Source organism: Hesperophylax consimilis, chromosome 10, assembly GCF_061612785.1.
Source record: "Hesperophylax consimilis isolate HC1 chromosome 10, BYU_Hcon_1.0, whole genome shotgun sequence".
NCBI classification, from domain to species: domain Eukaryota; kingdom Metazoa; phylum Arthropoda; class Insecta; order Trichoptera; family Limnephilidae; genus Hesperophylax; species Hesperophylax consimilis.
Genome location: NC_142845.1, coordinates 26891687 through 26912086, shown reverse-complemented (window position 1 = coordinate 26912086; position 20400 = coordinate 26891687). Strand labels below are relative to the sequence as shown.

The following is a 20400-nucleotide window of genomic DNA, read 5'->3' as shown; positions in this document are numbered from 1 at the left end:
TATAAAAATAACATAATTTAATTTCAACTTAATTATTAGTGGAAACAGCAATTTAAGTCGGAGGAGATGGAAATACATGAACGAAATAGGTTATTCGGTTATTTGTTTGGTTTATTGAACGCATTTATGCGTATTTCATAACCTTCAAAATTAACTCGGAACGCGATTGAGGAAAAATGGAATTTTAATGCATCTTTACCATCTCACCCTAAATAAATATCTGTTTGTAGGTAATTAAGTTGAAACCAAGTGTTATTTTTATAAAAATTGCAAATTATAATAATATTACATTATTTGCACTTTTATTTTTAAATATTTCTTGTTTTTGATCCCATCGCTTTGGTTGAGATCAATAATCCTGCACATTACGTCATCCGACCATCACAGACATTTTTTCCACGAAGATGCAATGTTCCTAAATGTAAACGTCTTCTTTCGCTAGAGGACGCAAGGAAATAAAAATCTCAAGTGAGTAGGAACATATGTTCGGACGTATCGATTCGGTGTCAAACTTGAACGATGACTCACACTTGAACAGCAAAAGTAATTAACTTTAGTCACTAAAATGGTTTTCAACTTTAGTCGCAAAAGTAATCAACTTAAGTTAGTAAAAGGCTTTCAACTTTAGTCGCTCAACTAAAAACTTGATCAAATCAGTTCAAAGGGTGTTCACACTTGTCGATTCAAGTGTCATTCAACAGAGGGTTGATCAACTAAAATCGCCATGTCTGAAATTAGGGTCAACAGCACATATGGCAGATACGATTGTTCCACAGAAAATGATAAACGTCTGAACTATATCTATGGTCTGAACGTCACATTCATGTGCTTTCGGATTGTCAATATTTTACCAGCGTGTTCTGATTTAACCAAAAGTACGTTTTGGTTTTATTGATTAATCATGGCGAAGAATAATTTGGGAAGTGGCGTGGAGGTTATTATGGAAGATCTCTCCGGTCATCCTTCATGTCCTCATGGACCTGCTCTTTTATTCCGTCGTCAAAGCACTCGTTTCTTTGCATGCTCAGCCTGCCGGAATCGAAAGGATTGTCAGTTCTTCATGCACGAAGATGAATGGATACGCAAGAAGAAGAGTACCAGTGCGGCTGAAGATCTTTCCAGACCCAACAGATATACATTCACGATTCCCAAAGAGGATTTGATACTATCGGCACAAACGGTTGAAAAGGTATAATAAACTGAATGAATTTTGATATATGTTATGTTAAATATTCACCTAACGGCCGCAATTTGAATGGGCACCAATTGTGGGGTTCACGTTTCGTTTCAACTTAATTACTTTATGAAACAACTATTTACCTACATCGGAAGAGGTGGTAAAAATAAGTTCTTAGTTTATTAGATTAAAACGAAACCGGTAATTAATTGGGATTTTTTTAATAAAAACTTTTGACCCACCTTAATTACTATAAAAGGCAACTATCTGCATTTGGGAAATTTTAATTTTAACATTCTAATTTTCAATTTAGTAAAATGAAAATTCGCTTTCGTTGTATGGGATGGCAACCATTTACAATCATTTAACTATGGTTGCCAGTGATCCCGAATATTTACCACGAAACCTTTCGCAAATGTCACTCTTTACCATACAAAAAAAAAACCGAAATTAAGAACCTACTTTCTAACGTAGGTCTTAGTTTCAGTTTAATTAAAAAATAATATTTATATGTTTTAGTGGGTGTTTTTTTAAAAATAATTTATACATTTTGGATGAGGCGCACCTCTGCATATTTACCATTGATTTTAATATTACGATAGCACATATATTAATTTGCTTCAGGTTTTAATCACTTCACTATATGAGGGGTGTTACATAATAGAAGGTAACCTACGAGACAGTTTCGAGTTAATTGCAATAAATTTAGATTTAGGCATTTCGTTGGTTATCAACTTTAGGAAATGTTTACTATTTAGACATTCTTACTCCTAATTACCAAAAACAATACTTCACTTCAACTAATATTACCACTCCACACAGGTTGCCCCGAAGAAAATAATTTCCCTCTGGTCCTATGCCTATATCGTGGAGGGTTTTTTTGTTTAAGGAAAGGAATAGTACTAATTTTAAAAATTCAAGATGGCCGCAAACTTTAAGGAAAATTATCCAAATAAATTTGAAGAAAATTGCTATTAAAAATATTCCTTTTCCGGTAATTTTAATAATTTTTTCCTACAGTAATTTAGCTGAAATGATTTTATCTAAGCCTGCTGTCTCACGGTCCTGTAAGGTATCGACGTAATAGATTAGAATGGGTCTTATGATGCTGTGCAGGAAGGTAAAGTTTGCTAAGTGAGGTAACGGTTCGCAGCGCAGCCATTGTAAGACTTTTCTGCGTAGGGTCTTATGATTTATGTCGATTCCTTACCCTTTCCTTACACTTACCGAACCATGGGACGATGAGCTGAAAAGTAAATATTTACCTCAACTTTTTACCCCATCCCCTCAGTTCACTTACAGAGTCCATCACATCGATGTGAGTTCTGGAACATTTTTATTTATACAAATTTGTATTTAAGATTGATTTTTTTGTGAACAGGTGAAGCTTGCGCCGCAACTTGATAGGGCGTACTGTCACACTTGCTCCACGCTGTTCCTGATATCCGAGACCAGTGAAAAGCATCACAAACACGATGTTAAGCCCAACATCGATTCAACTTTACTTTCAAAGCCGTCCAGGATACTCAAGACTCTGGAGAATGATAAGAAAGAAGCTCAGTACCTCTTCTCTCCTCAAGCCATCAGCACCATGATTGATGTACTGACGTACAATAAACTCACGTGAGACATTACACTTTCTTTCTAGTTGAACTACTAATAGGTCACTACCACCGGCATTTCTAATCGAAAATAATAGCTATAAACCATAAGTTTCTTCTGGAGTCATTGCTAAGGAGCGTGACCCCCTCTCCAATAGTCCTGAACCAGACTCTCCAGGGTCCTGCACTGTCAACTGGCACCTGTGATACTTGGATCAGATAAGATATATAGTACAGACTTTTTCAGTAAACACATCACTTCGAGTACAAACTCGATCACACCAATTGTTAGCCGAGCATCCCCCCACCGTACTATCGACCACCTATTTAGATGATCATGGTTGCTATCAAGATAGGTTGTATTCCCGTCTACATAAATTCAACCAAACTGTATTACATATATCTAACAGAATTGTATACAAACCATGCCTGAATTAATGTACATAGTATATCTGGCCAAAGTTAATCAATTTCTTTTTCTTTTAGAAATGTTGTATGTCTCGGGACACCAAGCATTCATGAACACATCCAGGAGAATTGTCTAGGAGATGGAATGACATCCTTATTGCTGGATATTGACAGTCGCCATGGAGCTTTCTACAAAGCCAATAAGTTTTGCCATTACAATATTTTCAACAACTACTTTTTCAATGGCGAGCAGGCTACAACAATTTTTGATGAGTTCCTACAGCAAAATGGGTGGGTTAAAACATTTTATATTTAATTACCCCATTGAGCAAATCAGCCCCGTTCATACTATGTATATCTCTATAAATAAAAATGTTAATGTTTGTTTGTTAAAAATCTTAAATCTCTGAAAGTTCTTCACCCATTGCTTTGAAATTTTGACACAATGTTTCATTTGAATACGTGTGTGTTTTTATAAACCTATATTATATAGATGTCACATGTGACAGGTAAAAAATACTTATTTTTTAAAAACAGCGCCATCTGTTGGACAAATATGCTTTTTTAGAAAAACATTGTGTTATCTGTTGGACGTAAAAGCAACACTCATCATTGTTTCTCTATCTGCACAGACCGACTGAGCCACAGAAACGCGTGGCGGGGTACAGCTAGTAATTAAATAGAAAATATTGTTTTATAATAAAAAAAATATATATATGTATATATAAAATTTAAAATATACTGATATCAAACACAGACTAAAACTGAATCTACTAAACTGAACCATACAAAAAAACACTATCTTACTTATTTTAAAATTATTTAAAAAAAATTATACTACATGAAATATGTTTATAATTAAATTCATATGTTACTTTGTTGTAATATTAATTTCTTATAGTTAAATTATAATATGTAAATGACATCCTCACCACGGGAGATCCCAGTGAGAATATCATTATCTCTTTATGTTACTAAGAAAAGAAGACAATAAATCATTATTATTATTATGATCATGTTTTGTTTTTTTCTTTTAGCGGAAAAAACATGGTACTTATCATGGATCCTCCATTTGGTGGTCGCGTTGAGCCATTGGCACAGACATTGCGTGAGATTTCTAAACGTCACAGGGAAGTAAATAAAATCAAAAATGGTAGAAAAGATGATGCACTCGTCCCTATGATACTGGTGTTGCCGTACTTCATGGAGCCACAGATAAAAAATCATGCTCCGTTCCTAGAGATGTGCGATTATCAGGTACCTAATTGAACAAATTTAAAGTTTTGTCAAAATATTGGTTTTTGTGGTCACAGTGTGGTGACAATTTACACACATTATTATGAGAATCCTACAATTTTCTCACCATCAGATCGTCAGTGGTGTCTTAGAAAATGCAGAACTTCATAATATCGTTCTGATACTGCTATGTCATATGAAAAATGTTGGTTTAATTTGTTTGTTTGTTAATGTGAAAATCAATACATATCTCATCATAAGCCTTCTGGCATTCATCTTTGGATATAGGCCTCTTCCAAATGTCTCAAATTTTGGTGATTTTGGCTACTCTTGCCTCAAAATAAATATATTATGTAATATTTTTAGATCACCTACGACTCTCACCTCAACTTCAAAGAGCAAAAAGTGTCAAAGCACGGCTCACCCGTGAGACTGTTCACCAACATCCCCCTTAAGAACTTCAAGCTGCCCACCGAAGACGGATATACATTCTGCAGGCCCTGTCTGAAATGGATTGGTGACTGGAACATCCATTGTAACAAATGCAAGAGCTGCACCAGCAAGAATGGGAGTACTTATGTCCACTGTAACATGTGTCAGCGATGTGTTAAACCTTCGTGGGAGCATTGCGAATACTGTAACAGATGCACTTTGAAGGCCCATTATTGTGGAGTCGTATTGAAAGAACAGGTGCGTTTTATTGTCTGGATTTTCTCGTAACCCTTAAACAGCATTATTTCCTTTGGAACTGATGGATGTGTTGAGAGAATTATTATCATAAAATTTAAAAAAAGATTATTTTTTTTTAAATCTGGACAAGCAATTAAGTAGGTACCTACCTCTGTAATGTTTTTTTAAATATAGTTAATAAAAAATTTTAGAAGGCCATTTAAAAGTGGAACTATGCAAATCACATTACCACCTGTGATTTTTCACAGGTAACAAACTTTAGTAATTACCATAGTGTGTATGCGAGGCTCTTTGTCTACAGGGATACTCAAGTATCCAATACTGTTGTTGTGTACTTACCTCGTAAACAACTTGTCCGCAGAGTCATCAATCATTGTTGAATTCTCTAAACATCAAACTATGGATGCTTACATAACCTCATTCACAACCAAACAGTTGCTGCAGCTGTCATTTTTATATCCTGTCATTCTTTGTTGACTGTTTTGTTCATAGCATTGATCTAAAGCTCATGCATTATTACAAAATGTTTGCCACAAGTGACACCATGTTTAGACGATGCGAGTCGGAACAACCTCGCTAAGCTTGTCGCGGGAGTTTACAAAATAGTTTACAAAATGTCAGTAACATCAGCGGTAGTCGTTAGGATATTTGAATCGTCGAGTATCGGATACTAGCGTATCCTTGTGGAAAAAGTACCTAACTAATCCCCTCCATGGCCATTTCGACATTGCTTTGCCTAATTAGCAATGTGGTTTATTTTGCTCTGAATCCAAGTAATATCAAATCGTTTCACAACATTTGTGTAGTGCCAACAAATTTGAAAACATATAAGTTTTTTTTTGTGAAGAACCCAATGTGTTGTATGTATACACATATCGCTGGTTTGGAAGAAAAACATTTAAAAAAGTACTGTTTACAATTATGTAATATTTTGTTGTAGGCTTGTTTCAACTGCAAGGAAGTTGGACACAAGAAGGCAGATTGTCCCAAAGCGGAGGTGGTACAACCCAAGAAGAGAAAGCATGAAAAAGGAATAAAAGCGGAGAGTCCCAAAAAAATGGCACGCATGGAAAAAAAGAAACCGGTTGATTTCCAAAAGGATACCGGCAAACCTGAACCTGCTAAACCGAAGAGGAATAAAAAGAAGGAACGGAAAGCCAGATTGAAGTTGAATAGGAAAACTGCAAGTGTAGTCAGTACATAAATAATCTATGTAATTAAATGATACACAGAACATTAAAGAATATTAAACTTATATAAACAGAATTTGTTATTTCCTAGATTAACTATGTTAAAAGCAGATACACAAACCCAACATGTATTCATGCAGATCTCTCACATAACTCAATATTCATGCAGGTCTTTTATATCAACTCAAAATTCATGCAGTTTTCTTACATTAATTGAATAGTGATGCAGTTCTATTACATAAATTCAATATTCATGCAGATCTCTTACATCAACTCAAAATTCATGCAGTTTTCTTACATTAACTCAATTGTGATGCAGTTCTTTTAAATAAATTCAATATGTATTCATTCAGATCTCTAAAGCCCCGTATTCATGGTAAACATTAGTTTAGCAACATTTGATCTACATTGTTGATGAGCGGAGAGAATGTTGCTGGAAACTTTGTTGAAATAAATACAGGTTGTCCACACACCAGTCTGCGTTAAAATGTTGCCCGAGGAAGTAGTGTTGTTGGTTCTCTGTATCTGATTAATAGGATTTCAATTAAAAAAAGAGAAAAAGATGGTGGATTCGAAACTATCTTCTGCAAATACAAAATTTGATGAGTGACCTCAGAATGACAGATGGATCATTTATTAACTTGAATGTCGAGATTTATTTACGTCTTTATTTACGAGAATGTCGTAAAGTGATTTCGAACATCTTCTGGAAATGATTGGTTCGTCAATAGCCAAAAGGGAAACAAATATTCGTCAGCCAGTACGAGTATGCAGTACATGTATTTTAGTTTCCACGTCTTTTTTGGGTACATTTAGGGCTTGAGAAATTCCTTCAAATGCATCGTTCTTTTTGTTTCTATCTTTATATTCTTTTATAGAAGAATCCCATAATAATGGTATAGATTGAAACAATTCTATTAATTGCATTATTTTATCATTGCTCTACACTACTGCCATGTTTATAAACTGTTGCAAACACGTTCACACACGTCAACATTTGTTGCTAAACTGATGTTTACGCTCGTCGGGCGAGAGCTTGTCAACATGCCATTATCAACTCCGCAACATGTTGACAGCAACCCCGCAACATGGGGGGGGGTAATGGCATGTTGACAAGCTCTCGCCCGATGTTGATTCAACTTTGTTGCTTAACTTTAGGCTTTACATTAACTCGAATTTAAGGCAGATCTCACAATTCAACTAAAAACTCATGCAAAACTTATGTAAAGAAAAATATACACAGGTCACACCGTACATAGCAAAATTCAAAAATATATTTATTACACAAAAATACAGAGTAAAAAGGGTATAGCTTATAGGTTACATCCTATTTCTTCCAGCTAACCCACCAAATACACATTATATTACATAACCCAACAATTACATGTTGACAAATGTATGTAAATAAAAAACAGAGGTATTTAATTTATGTAAGGTATTCATTTAAGGTGTAGTGATATTTGTTTAAAAGAAATTTAAGATACAACCCTATTTTTAATTATTATAATGATATCTTAAGTTTCAGTAATAACAATAAATTGGATTGATTGGTATATACTTTATTAATATATTCTTACATAATTAATTGTACAGAAAAATTCATAACAAGTTTTTAATGCAAATTATTTGTGGAGACTTCACAAAAAGGACAATAAAACAAAATATAACATAAAATAGTAAATGATTGATATAGTAGAAAGTGATTTAAATGTATGCTTAAAATATAAATTATAACTTACACAAACAAAAAAACTTCAAAAAGAAACCTTTACATTAATATAAGTAAAGAGAAATGTACTGAAGGTTTAGGAAAAATATATTTATTCGTGATTTTCAAAATGACGTAGAAATTTTAAACAAACATAATTGATAAAATGATTTCTGAATGTATACCTACATAAAAATTCTTGATCATTTTCCTTGATTTATTTATTTCGTTTATATGTATAGATCTTTTGAAAATAACACAATTTCATTTACAATATAGAAAGTTGATAAATAATATATATTATGTATTTTTATTGACTAAGGACGGGTTGTTTCGGAGAATCTGAACAATTCATCAAATTTCAACGTTCATTTTCAAGTTCTGTGAAAGATTTTTTCAAGTTCTGTTTTTATTTCAGTTTTGTCGAGCAACTAGCCTACAATGATATAAAAACAGAACTTGAATAAGTCTTTCACAGAACCCGAAAATGAACGTTGAAATTTGATGAATTGTTCAAATTCTCCGAAACAACCCGTCCTAAGTGTTAAAATGATTTAACATTAAATTGAAAATTCAATGATTCTGAGTCTATTACGTTGGGGTTTTTTAAGGAAATAAATACAAATGTAACATTGTCATCAAATGACCAATCAGCGCCATTCTGTTTTTTTGACATTTAAAAGATCTTCGATTTAGATCCGTTTCAGATTTTGAACATTTGAATTTCTGCTAAACACTCTAACCTAACGGTGCGCATACACTGCCGAGCCGAAGCTGTGAACCATTCTTTGAAATTATTTTTTCAATGAACCACGATCCATGGGAAGGAAAACATAATTTCATAAAACAGTTTACAGGTTTGATCAGCGGTTCGGCTTGGTATACGCGTCATAAGATGTTCTACAGATTTCATGAGGTAGAAACTACGAGGGGGCGTCATTAAGTTCGCGGAATGGGTAGGTAGGTGATTAGTGGGGGTGTCGCTGAATTGGGTACTAATTGAGCAACTCATTATTAGTATAAATACCGGGTTTATCGTAATTAGGTCAATAGTCTATGAGCTGTCGTCGACCAAACAAGTCAATCAATGGGAGAATTGTGAATATAGAGAAAATCGAGTTCCCCGCCGTTATAAAATTCCTTACCAAGCAAGGAAAATCAGTTCAGATCATACTGGAAGAGATGTCATCCATTTACGGGACTCTTGTCCAAGTAAAACTATGGGTTACAAGTGGCATACCCTCTTTAAACAAAGGAAGTCGCTTGAAGACGACCCACGGCCAGGAAGGCCTATCGAGGTGACCACTCCGGAAATTATTCAAAAAGTCGAAATATTAATAATAGAAGATGCCCGACTAAAGAAGAAACAGCTCGCAGAAATGGTTGGAGTATCAGATACAACCATTTTCAAAATTTTTCACGACCATCTTGGCATGACTAAAGTCAGCGCAAGATGGAGTGTTGTCGTGCATTTTTGGTCCTCTGTAGGGAATACAAAGATGGAGTGTTGGCTCAAAATTGTTACTGGTGATGAAACTTGGGTTCATCATTATGAACCTGAGTCTAAACAGGACTCTATGCAGTGGCACTAAGAAAGGCACACCACCACCCAAAAAGTTTAAGGTGTCACAATCGGCTGGGAAAATCATGGCGATAGTCTTTAGGAACTCAGAAGGAATCCTGTTGATCGATTACAAAGATAAAGGTGTTTCCATAACCGGAGTTTACTAAGCTTCAATTCTAGAGCAATTAAAGGAAGCCATCAAGGAGAAAAGAAAGGGAAAATTGACCAAAGGTGTCCTCCTTCTGCACGACAACGCGCCTGTTCACAAAAGCCGTGTTAAGATGGCTGCCCTGCAGAAGATGGGCTTCGAAATTTTGCCACATCCACCCTACAGTCCTGACCTGGCTCCCAGTGATTATTATCTTTTTCCAAACTTGAAAAAAGAACTTCGTGGGAAAAAATTCTCAAGTGATGAAAAAGTGAAGGATGTAGTTTCGGCGTATTTTTTAGACAAAGACAAATCTTTTTTTTGAGGGTGTACATAAGTTAATTGAAAGATCCTAAAAATGCATTAGGGTAGCTGGTGAATATATTGAAAAGGAAAAATAAATTTGGATTTTTATTTCCACTCCTTACCCCCCATTCAGCGAACTTTAAAAGGTTCCCTCGTATATCGAGTTCAGAAAAATTAAGAATCCATCCCAAACTATAATTATTTTATAATATAATTATTCCATATTATACTTATATAACAATAAAAAATAAATGTAAATGAATGATTTCACACTGTTTACCATCACTCAGCGATCAGGAACTGAAAAATAAATTAAAAATAACGTAAAGAATAGTCAAAATAAAAGAAAATCATGGCAAAACATGAGTAAATTATATCAAAGATAACATGAGTAATTTATATCAAACATGAGTAATTTATTAATTTAATTAATTTATGATTTAATTTATATAAACATGAGTAATTTATATCAAAGATGGAAAATAACATTCTACTTTTGAATTTTTCTGTCCTAACTAGTAGTTACTACCTGGCTTCGTTCTAGTTTCTCTACACTCTTATTAAATGTCTTCTATTTTTTGACATATATAGTATGGATATTTTAAAACTACACAGCTCATTATGAGAATATTTGCGTGGTCTAGAAAATCAAGACAGAAAACTCTATTAAAATTTTATGATGCAGCGGTACAATAAAAAAATATTAAATGCATAATGAAGATATACGAAAACAGTAAAAAGGTTTTATTATATTTTCCAGTTAAACAAGCATTCTTTACAATAAGAGTAAGTCATAGAAGGCTTTTTTGAAAATAAATACAGTAAGTAATAAGACTCTTGAAAATCAGAATTATGATATTTGAGAAGGAATTTTGTTACGCCCTCTTTCTCTGATAAAATAAATATATTTGCAAGTGACGAAACGACAAGCTAGAATAATATTAAGATACATTATTTTCTTGCCAAGCGAATAAAATATATTTTCGTATGCTAGTCGCTTTTTAAAGGCTCAAAATACCATAAAATCAGGGCAAGTGCGGTGAGCTACTAACAAATCGCTGGCACATGACAGGTACAAATTTTAGAAATCTGCTACAGATTTCTTGGCACACTAAGGATGGGTTGTTTCATAGAATTTGAACAATTCATTATTTAAATGTTGATTTTGTTGTTAAAGTCTTATTAAAGTTCCGGTATTATCGTTATAGGTAGTTACTTGACAGAATTCAAGTAATAACAGAACTTGAAAATTAACTAATTAATTATTGAAGTCATAAAAAACTACAATAATCTCCCTTCTGAACTGCGCTGTATTGTCAACCAATCAGAACAAATAAATTAAATAAAAAAAACTTAAATTAAACATTACATTGAAAAGTCAATTTTGTATACAAAAATATTATTTTAACATAAAACTTGTGTAAGAATCGTGGCTCCCTTATCAGGCACAAGAACTCCTCATTTCTGATAAGGTATACATATCCAATGATGATCTAAAATGTAATATTGTTAAATATTTATGTATCTATATTCCTAATATTACAATGAAAAATAAAATAAACCTTGGAAATTTGAAGAATTGTTCAAATTCTCTGAAACAACAAACAAACATTTCATAATCCGATGTCTATTAACATTATTGTCATTGGATTCACTCTAAATGATTGTTTAACTCACTTGGTGTCCATTTCTTTCAGCATCTCCTGGGTCTCGGCATACCTCCCCTCGTATTTAACAGACTGCTCAAACCAGTTCCTCCGGATGGCCGACCAGCGAGTCTTGTGCATGTCGAGCAGCACATCGATGGATGGTGGAGTCATTTCATTCTAGAATGCACACATTTCAAACATTATTGTTTAAATTGATTCGAAAATTCAAACAGAGCATTACATAGTATTACTATAACTTCAAAATTTATATTAAATCGATTATTTAATATTATGCGTACATTTTACTTGTTATTGTATCTAAAAAAAAAAAAAAACATTTAATCATGAAACTTTGTATCTTCTTCATACCAATATTATAATGTGAGACCCTGAGGGCAAAAATGTTCCCTCAGGGCATATGTCATCTTTGGGGATGCTGTGTGGAGAGTCTTTTTAGGGAAAGGAAGTTCGGGAAAGAAAAAGGTGGGTAGGATTCTGAGAGTCAATGTGTCCAGGAGTGATATTTAGTAGCCTCTCAATTATGGTTGTGTAAAGCTCGGCGTAGTAGGACTGCGGCGCGGTGAGGTAATGGTGGGGTGCGACGCGAGAGCGGCCAAAAAGTAAGCGACGAGCGCTCTTGCTGCGTATTCACTTGTAAGACTGACTGACTATTGACTGAGCAAAGTACTTTGACATGGCCGTTTATATCGGCGCAAATGCATTCGAGAGTAATCTGTGCAATCACAAGTAGGTAGATGGGCAGCACCTACCATGTTTCGCTTGTAGGTTCTAAGGCGATGCGGGTTGCACGTATGAATGTTCCCTAACCTTCTAGTTATTACCGCTACAGATCCTTTGCAAAAAATTTATAGCCAGCTCTGCAAACCTTTGCCTTACTTTATAGCTTTCGGGAAAATCTAAGTACCACTGATGCCATAGAAAATTTAACAAGAATAGCCATAAGGAATATAGATGATGGGAAAAAATGTTTGGCTTTATTCATAGATCTCCAGAAAGCTTTTGACACAATAGACCATAAATATTACTATCTAAGCTAAAAAAAATAGGAATGACCGAAACCAATAAACCTGTTTCAATATACAGGGTGTCCGGAAACTCGTAGTACAAGCGGGAAACTGGTGAATCTACATCACATTTGGAGTCGATTTTGTAGTATATTTTTTTTTTATTTGAGCTTTCGTTATCGAGTAAATCGAGTTTGAAGTTGATTTTTTTTTTTTTTTTTTTTTTTTAATCAAATTCTTATAAATTATTACTGAAGATCAAAGTACCCAACTAATTAAAACTATTTGAAAGTAAAACAAATGAAGAAACTCGGATTTGAAGCATTATTTTGAAATCACCCTTCATTTAACCCGGTGTAATCATAAAATATTTCTGCTCTGCAGGGTTAAAACATCCGTTATTCAACTCTAAACACCAGAAAAAACTTTAACCCTAAAATAGCCGAAAAATATTTTTTTTTGGTTTTTTTTTTTTTTTTGAAAATGCTTAAATCAAAAAACTTTATGATTTTTTGGGTTCCCCATGTGGTGTAGATTCTCCAGTTTCCCGCTTGTACTACGAGTTTCCGGACACCGTGTATAACAGAGCGAGAACAACAAGTACAGATTGGCAAACAAAAGTGTAAACTATTGCCATCAAACTATGGCATCCCCCAAGGAAGCGCACTGGGACCGATTCTATTTAATATCTATATCAGGGCTTCCCTAACTGTGAGTCGCGACGCCCCGGTGCGCCGCGGGATCATTCCAGGGGCGTCGTGAGGCAATCTTTATAGCGAGAATATCGTTCCATCAGCACTGCAGCGTTAAGGGTTTTATTAACGTTTGCGACATCATACTTGTGTGAGACAGGTTTCTCTGCAGTTGCAGTAATTAAGAATAGATCAAAAATAAATCTAGAGGCAGAGACGAGAGTGGCGATTTCGAAACTTCAACCTCGTTTTGAGAAACTATGCTCAGAAAAGCAAGCACATCCTTCTCATTAATACCAAAGAAAAAATTTGTTTTTTTATCTTTTTTGTTTGCTTCCATTTGTGTGTTTATGTTGTGTTCTTTATTTTCTAATAAAAAATTTAGATACTATTTGGAGTTTTTCTGAAAAATTGTTATTAGGTAACGTACCCATACTAGGTGACCCGTTCAGGGGGGGGGGGGGCTTCAAAATACCGTTTTATTATTTCAAGAAGAAAACTAGACGGAAACATTTTATGTGGCTGAACAGGGGCTTAGTAATTTGGCTGAGAATTATCTCACTTACCCTTAACTCTTAAACCCTACCACTCTGGGAATGTAATTATTCTTACCACGGGGTACTGAAGTACCCCGCACAAAAAAATTGAATAAAATAAAAGCCTTAGATATATTTTTAAATATTGTTTTATTATGGCAAAGTAATAAGAAAAGACAATAAAATTTATTAATAAAAAGTAATAGACATTTTTGTCGTTACATGGAGGAGAGATTTTGTATTGATGGTCAACACAAATATGGCGGCGACAAGTGTTACAGACAGATCGAGATTTTCTGTCCTTTGTGCGCGGACAAAAGCAGCAGCGACCAGGTTTGGGATTATCAGGAACCGGCCTATGATCTTCACTATGAATATTCAAGACTGCACGTATAGTTTCTCTGACATCCCGGGGTAAAATTGGCCATTGTAATTTTGCTCTCATATGAGGGTTTATGAGTGCCATTGACAAACTCTTAAAAAAATTCACGCCGCTTGGTTATTTTCTGTTTATCAATCTTAGTTGACAGCTTAAATAAGACCCAAGAGTTGACACCAACGGCATTTAGCATCCCGTAGAAGAGACACATGGGCCACCTTTTGATCTTCCTGGACGTCGAGTACTTCTTACAAAGTTGGTCGAACAAATCCACCCCGCATTTGGTTTTATTATAGAAATGTATTATTTCTGGAAGGTACACTTCATTATACTTATCAGGGCTGTCATGCATGGTGGACAGCATGGTTACAACTTTCTTCTTAGCTGGCTTCAGAGGACAATACGACAAAAGTGTGATGTGCATCTTTCTCGATTTTTAGTGTCCATGAAAACAGGAGGAATTTGTCGTTTATTCTTCTTTACAGTTCCAACTAATGTTATACCTTTTTCCAGTAACTTCTTGGCTGTGGGTATAGACGTGAACCAATTGTCACATTTCAAGTTTCTGTTAAAACGTTACCAGTTGGGTGCAACAAAATATTGCGGCGAGGCATTCTTGAGCGAGAAGGCTTAACAGCAGTCCACTTATGTCGATTATTATGACCTTTTCCGTACAGAACTAATGGAGAATCTAGCACACAAACCAAGCGCCCACCTAAATACTCTTCATCTCCTTTCACACTATCTAGATCACCGTCTTCGTGAGATGCGACTTCAGAATGGTCCCGGAAATCCTCGATTTCACACTAACACTATTCCTACCACGGGGTACTGGGGTACCCCGGAACACCTGTGGACGCGACTGCACTTGCCAGGCGGTCACGGCTTACTGATGAACTTACGCGCCAATTATTGAGAGTAGATTAGCTAGAGCAATTTTTGCAACAGTGCAATATTGTTAAAATTGTTGATATTTTAAACACCAGGGGGGTACTCCAGTACCCCAGGTAGGGTTTAAGAGTTAATATAAGCAAAACTAAGTATTTAACATTTTCAATGAACTCAAGGGTCCAACTAGTAAAATCACTCAAACTAAAATTACACGAATACCATAAAAACAATGTTCAATGTAAATGTCCAATTATAGAAAAATCACAAAGCATAAAATATATCGGGATAGTAATAGATGAAAATCTTAGATGGGACCTACATATCAAAGGTATCATGGAAAAATTACAAAACTTATATATTTCTTTAAAAATCTTAGAAATGTTGTAAATAAAAAGGACATGAAAAAAATCTATTACGCTTTACGTAATTCTCGTATTGAATATGGAATTATAGGATGGGGAACTGCTGTATCTAAGTATATACGAGGGTGGTCTGAAAAGTTTCCGACCTCAACGCAAAGATGGCGGTACTCGTCAGTGAAAACTAGTGAATGTAGCTGTGCATCTTTTGACAGTTACTCACCAAAGTTAAGGCCATTTTTGACGCGCAGTTTTAGATGCATATTTTTGTATTCAAGCAGATGATTATTTTTTTTTTATGCCTATGGTTTAGCAGTTACATTAGATTTAGTACACCACAGCAGATGAACAAATTATTTGTTACAAAATTAATTCGGAGGTGAGGGTCAATTTTTTAACTTCATTAACTAGTTAAATATACTTACATAATTGAAGTTGATATTGAGTTTTCCACAGTGGAGTTGGTCAGGTAGAAGAGGCGGCACTCGGGGGACGAGGGGGCCCTCCGGAGGCGGGAGGTCTATTTTACAGAAAGAGTTGTCATCAAACTCGGGTTCTGGAGATTTGGGTCTGAAAAAAAGATAAGTGTAAATTTAGGTTGGCTGTCTGTATATTGTGTTGAAACTTTGATCAGCCATTGTACATTGTACACGATTCGCTGGGTCAATTTAAAGAATGTCCACTCTGGCATCTTCTGTCCCTATGCGCGCCATAGAATAAACGAGATGGCACTATATTTTTCGTAGAAGTAAAAATTAGGTACCAAAGAAAGCTTAGGGACGCTTAGGTTATGACCGTGGGGGAGACAACACGATGAATATTATATGTTTTACAGAGATGGTGACATAAACAAATGTCGGTTTTTCATTTTACACGCTTGTAGTGTGTGTAACAATGGTTGTTTTTCAATTGGATAGTTCGGGAAAGGTTTGAAATAATTATTTATGTTTTTATCGATTTGGAATGAAGCTGAAGAATGAAACAAAACAAAAAAGTAAAAGATCATTGTCAAATAACACAACAACATTGTCTTGAACACGATGATATTTTTACACAAAATTGTAAACAACCTGCTACCCAAATATTTTTCGAATAAAATTGTATACAACAAGGACATACACAAACATAAAACTAGGACGTACAATCAAATTAGGCTACCAAAGAAGGACAAAGCGAATACCCAGAATAGTATATTATATAAAGGGATGAAATACTATAACGCACTGCCGGAAAACCTTAAGTCTGCCCCAATTGAAAAGTTCAAGATGTTGTGTAGGAGCCACATCAAGCAAGAAAAAAAAAACATAGTATATTTGTATGTAATAATTAATTAGTCATTTGTAAACTTAAATGTACAAATTACTAAAATAAAAACAATAAATAAAAAAAATAAAAAAATAGAATCAAACTCTTATTTTTAGAGATGTTCCGACTAGTCGGCGACTAGTCGGTAAAGCCGACTATCCGGCCACTATTGTAGTCGGCGATTAGTCGGCGACTAATCGGCAAAGAGCGCCGACTATCCGGCTTCTTACGTTGTATGTATTTCTCAATAATATGAATGCGGGGGAACTACATGAAATAAAAACCTTGATTATATATATTTTCTTTTATAATCAGTCTTATACATTAAAAAAATGTAAAGCAATCTTTCCTTTGGTAATCACTTTTTAAAATTACTTGCTTGTAAAGAAAACATAATTATGACATTTATTGAACAAAATTAGTATATATCCTAATTAACATAAAAAACAACATAATATCTTCTTATCTTCAATGAACATTTATAAGTATTTCTTATTATTAAAATAAAAAGTAGATTTTTTCAATTAACAAACTCAGTTATATGTATTAAATCAAGATTGTATGTACAAGATGCACAGTAATGTATGTATATATATTATATATACATATCCAAAAATTCTAAACATGAACTGTTTGATAAAAACAAAAAAAAAATGAAAAAAACACATTTCTTATAACCATACCTACATAATCTAATCAAATCAAAGTCACAATTGTGACAACCAAAAATATAATAATCTCCTTATATTTTTTATAACTTATATTTTTTAATTAAGGGTAAATTATGATGTAAGGAGACTAAAGCTTCTGCCTTTCTGGTAGCAATCGATTTCTTTTTGTTTCATATATGTTTCCGGCCTCTGAGAACAGCTTCTCACTGTAAACAGAACTTGCGGGACAGCAGAGGTACACTTTGGCCATGCGCGACATTTCAGGGTACCTAGAACTATCCCCGAAACCGTAATCGGCTTAGCCGACTAGTCGGCCGACTAGTCGGTCTTATTACAACCGACTAATCGGCTAGTCGGCTAGTCGGCGAAAGTCATAATCGGCACATCTCTACTTATTTTATTTACTTTAATGTTGTGCACAGCTACATTAAAATTTAATATCTTAAAAATAATTTGCCGTAAGTACATGGATTGTGTATTTATTTCCAATTTACTATTTTAACATAATATGTATTTAGAGTCGCGGACTCTGATACTATAACAAATTGATATAGATAATAATATATGGGCATTTTTCACAATATCAAATAAAGATTAGTCACACATTTTTTTCTAATGACCTACCACGAATGGATCCCTAGAGCCGCCTCTGCTTGGTAGACATATAAGCTTCAAACTTTATTAATTAGGCGAATTAGAGTACAGTTCAAAAAAAATTATTTTGCTTTAAACCGCTTTGTCTTGAAAATAATGTTTTTTTGCTTTAAACCGCTTTGTATTTGAAAATAATGTTTTCTTGCTTTAAACCGCTTTGCCTTTGAAAATAATGTTTTCTTGCTTTAAACCGCTTTGTCTTTGAAAATAATGTTTGTATTTTAATGATTTTTTTTCAACTCAAAAACCGGCGAGAAGCATCTATAGTCATTTCATCACGCTTCCCTCTCACGCGGGAGCCAACTATAATTATTTCTCTGTTTGAGACCTCGCTGTATATGCGTACAGGCACGATACAGAACCGAAATTCATTTGTGAAAATTCGCCATTAATATCTATGCAATGGGTTTTCATTATCATTTAGAGAATTTCTCCCAGAAGGTCTATGGATGTTATATTTATTGAAAGTAAAGAAAAGGAGTGCAACGCCAAGCAAAATAGAAGTTGATTACAAACCTAAAAGAATTCCTGGGTTGATTAGCCATCCAAGCTCGACAGATAGGATATAGAGGGGTGTCTTCCTTGAACTGAGCGAGATCCACACTTCGGTCAAACAATTTCATCACATAAGAATTTGATCTGTTTGGGGATAATAGCCTTTTCCTGCATGAGACTTTTTTGTCACTCTTGTCTGATACATCATCATCGTTATCTCCAGAAAATTCACTAAAATCTTTCTTGACACTCGATAGTTTCCCATCCCTCAAATCCGTATTCCTGGTAACAGAGATAAACATTTAAAATAAAATAAATTGCAAAGGCCACCAGAACATTACAAAAATTTATATAAACAAATCTCAATGGTAAAAAACAAACACACTTCTCTATTTTTACTGGAATGTTTTCATTTGAAGAGTCTGCATCGAGGTTAGGATCCAGTGCATCCTGAAGGGCTCCTTTAAGCCTCCCCCGTGCCATCCAGACCACATCATCTAAACATTAAATCCTGTATTAGAATATAATTACTGAAACAATATTTCCGTTAATCCAATACAATGGTCGCTTACTGTCTTTGACATTGTCCTTATTCTTTTTATCGGGGCTATAATACATATCGGAGCTTGTGTTTAGATTTCTTCGTTTTTTTGGCATTCTATTGATTCAATGATTCTTAGGCCGATAAACTGATTATTTACAGATGTGATGTTACTATGAATAATACAGCTAAACAATTATTATTATTTTGATTGCTCGATTTAAATCATAAATAAACCACTCTCATATTGAAGATTGAAGTTTGTCACCATAGATCATAAATAAACCAATCACTAGATTGATAACTTCGGCCTTTAGTAGGGAGAAATTTTGTCCACTAATGACGTCACATCCAGAATTGAGGCATAAACAAACCACTCAGCAAAGTAGAGGAAACAAAAAAAAAAAGCGCGGCCATAGACAATATGATCTTCCCTAGGTAGGCACCTAGGATAGATAATATTGTGCTATTAATCAGCCTAAAATATTATTTTAAAAATAAATTTTAGAAATGTTAACAGATTCTCTCAGGACGACAAGGCTCTAACTCACAAAGTGCGGTCCTGCGAAAATGAGCTATAAGGTATCTTTTTTGTTGTTTGTTTTTGGGGTGTTATGCCGTGTTGCGCTAACTCCTTCTTTAGCCGACGTTTCGGACAGCGTTGCAGTGTCCATCATCAGGGCAGATCCGGTAGATCCGAAGATGTGTAAATTTTGGTTGTCGAGTTTGTGCTTATTTATTTGTGGCCTGGGCCCGTCCAAGTGCGAAATGCCAACGGAAGTGGCGACATCTTGTGGTGAATTCTGAAAGCACAGTATTTATGATAGCCTGGGGCCCATCCAAGTGCGAAATGCCAACGGAAGTGGCGCCATCTTGTGGTGAATTCTAGAATTAGAAAACCGATTGACAGCGGCTAGAGTAGATGTACCCAGTATCAAGGTATAAATGCAATGGTTTTATATTGTATTATTATATGGTATTGGAGTAGACTTAGACATGTTATTTGCGTTTAGCTTTGGTGTAGCCGTCAATTACCGGATATCAAGAGCTGTTGAGCTTAGCTCCGTCGTCTCTATTGATATTAAATGGATTTTTGTAGATTTCAATTGCCTCCATAATCAGGCGTGATCTATAAGTTTTGGGTCTTCCCAGGACCTCGGGAGCAAATCCAAAGT

General features: G+C 34.7%; 2 protein-coding genes across 2 annotated transcripts; one reads left to right on the top strand and one right to left on the bottom strand.

The window, feature by feature from the left end:
* The first annotated feature begins 805 nt into the window (after positions 1-805).
* Positions 806-6345, top strand: LOC149420553 (rRNA N(6)-adenosine-methyltransferase ZCCHC4). The gene is made up of 6 exons (XM_089636203.1): positions 806-1189; positions 2559-2800; positions 3265-3477; positions 4224-4443; positions 4789-5112; positions 6053-6345. Exons 1-6 carry the CDS (start codon positions 902-904, stop codon positions 6314-6316), a joined length of 1551 nt encoding a protein of 516 aa, XP_089492329.1. The 5' UTR covers positions 806-901; the 3' UTR covers positions 6317-6345.
* Positions 6346-8012: 1667 nt separating this feature from the next.
* On the bottom strand, positions 8013-19506 carry mip40 (Myb-interacting protein 40). The gene is made up of 6 exons (XM_089636784.1): positions 19257-19506; positions 19070-19181; positions 18706-18966; positions 15985-16129; positions 11706-11854; positions 8013-10328 (listed from the first exon to the last, which is right to left on the bottom strand). Exons 1-6 carry the CDS (start codon positions 19339-19341, stop codon positions 10322-10324), a joined length of 759 nt encoding a protein of 252 aa, XP_089492910.1. The 5' UTR covers positions 19342-19506; the 3' UTR covers positions 8013-10321.
* Positions 19507-20400: the final 894 nt, after the last annotated feature.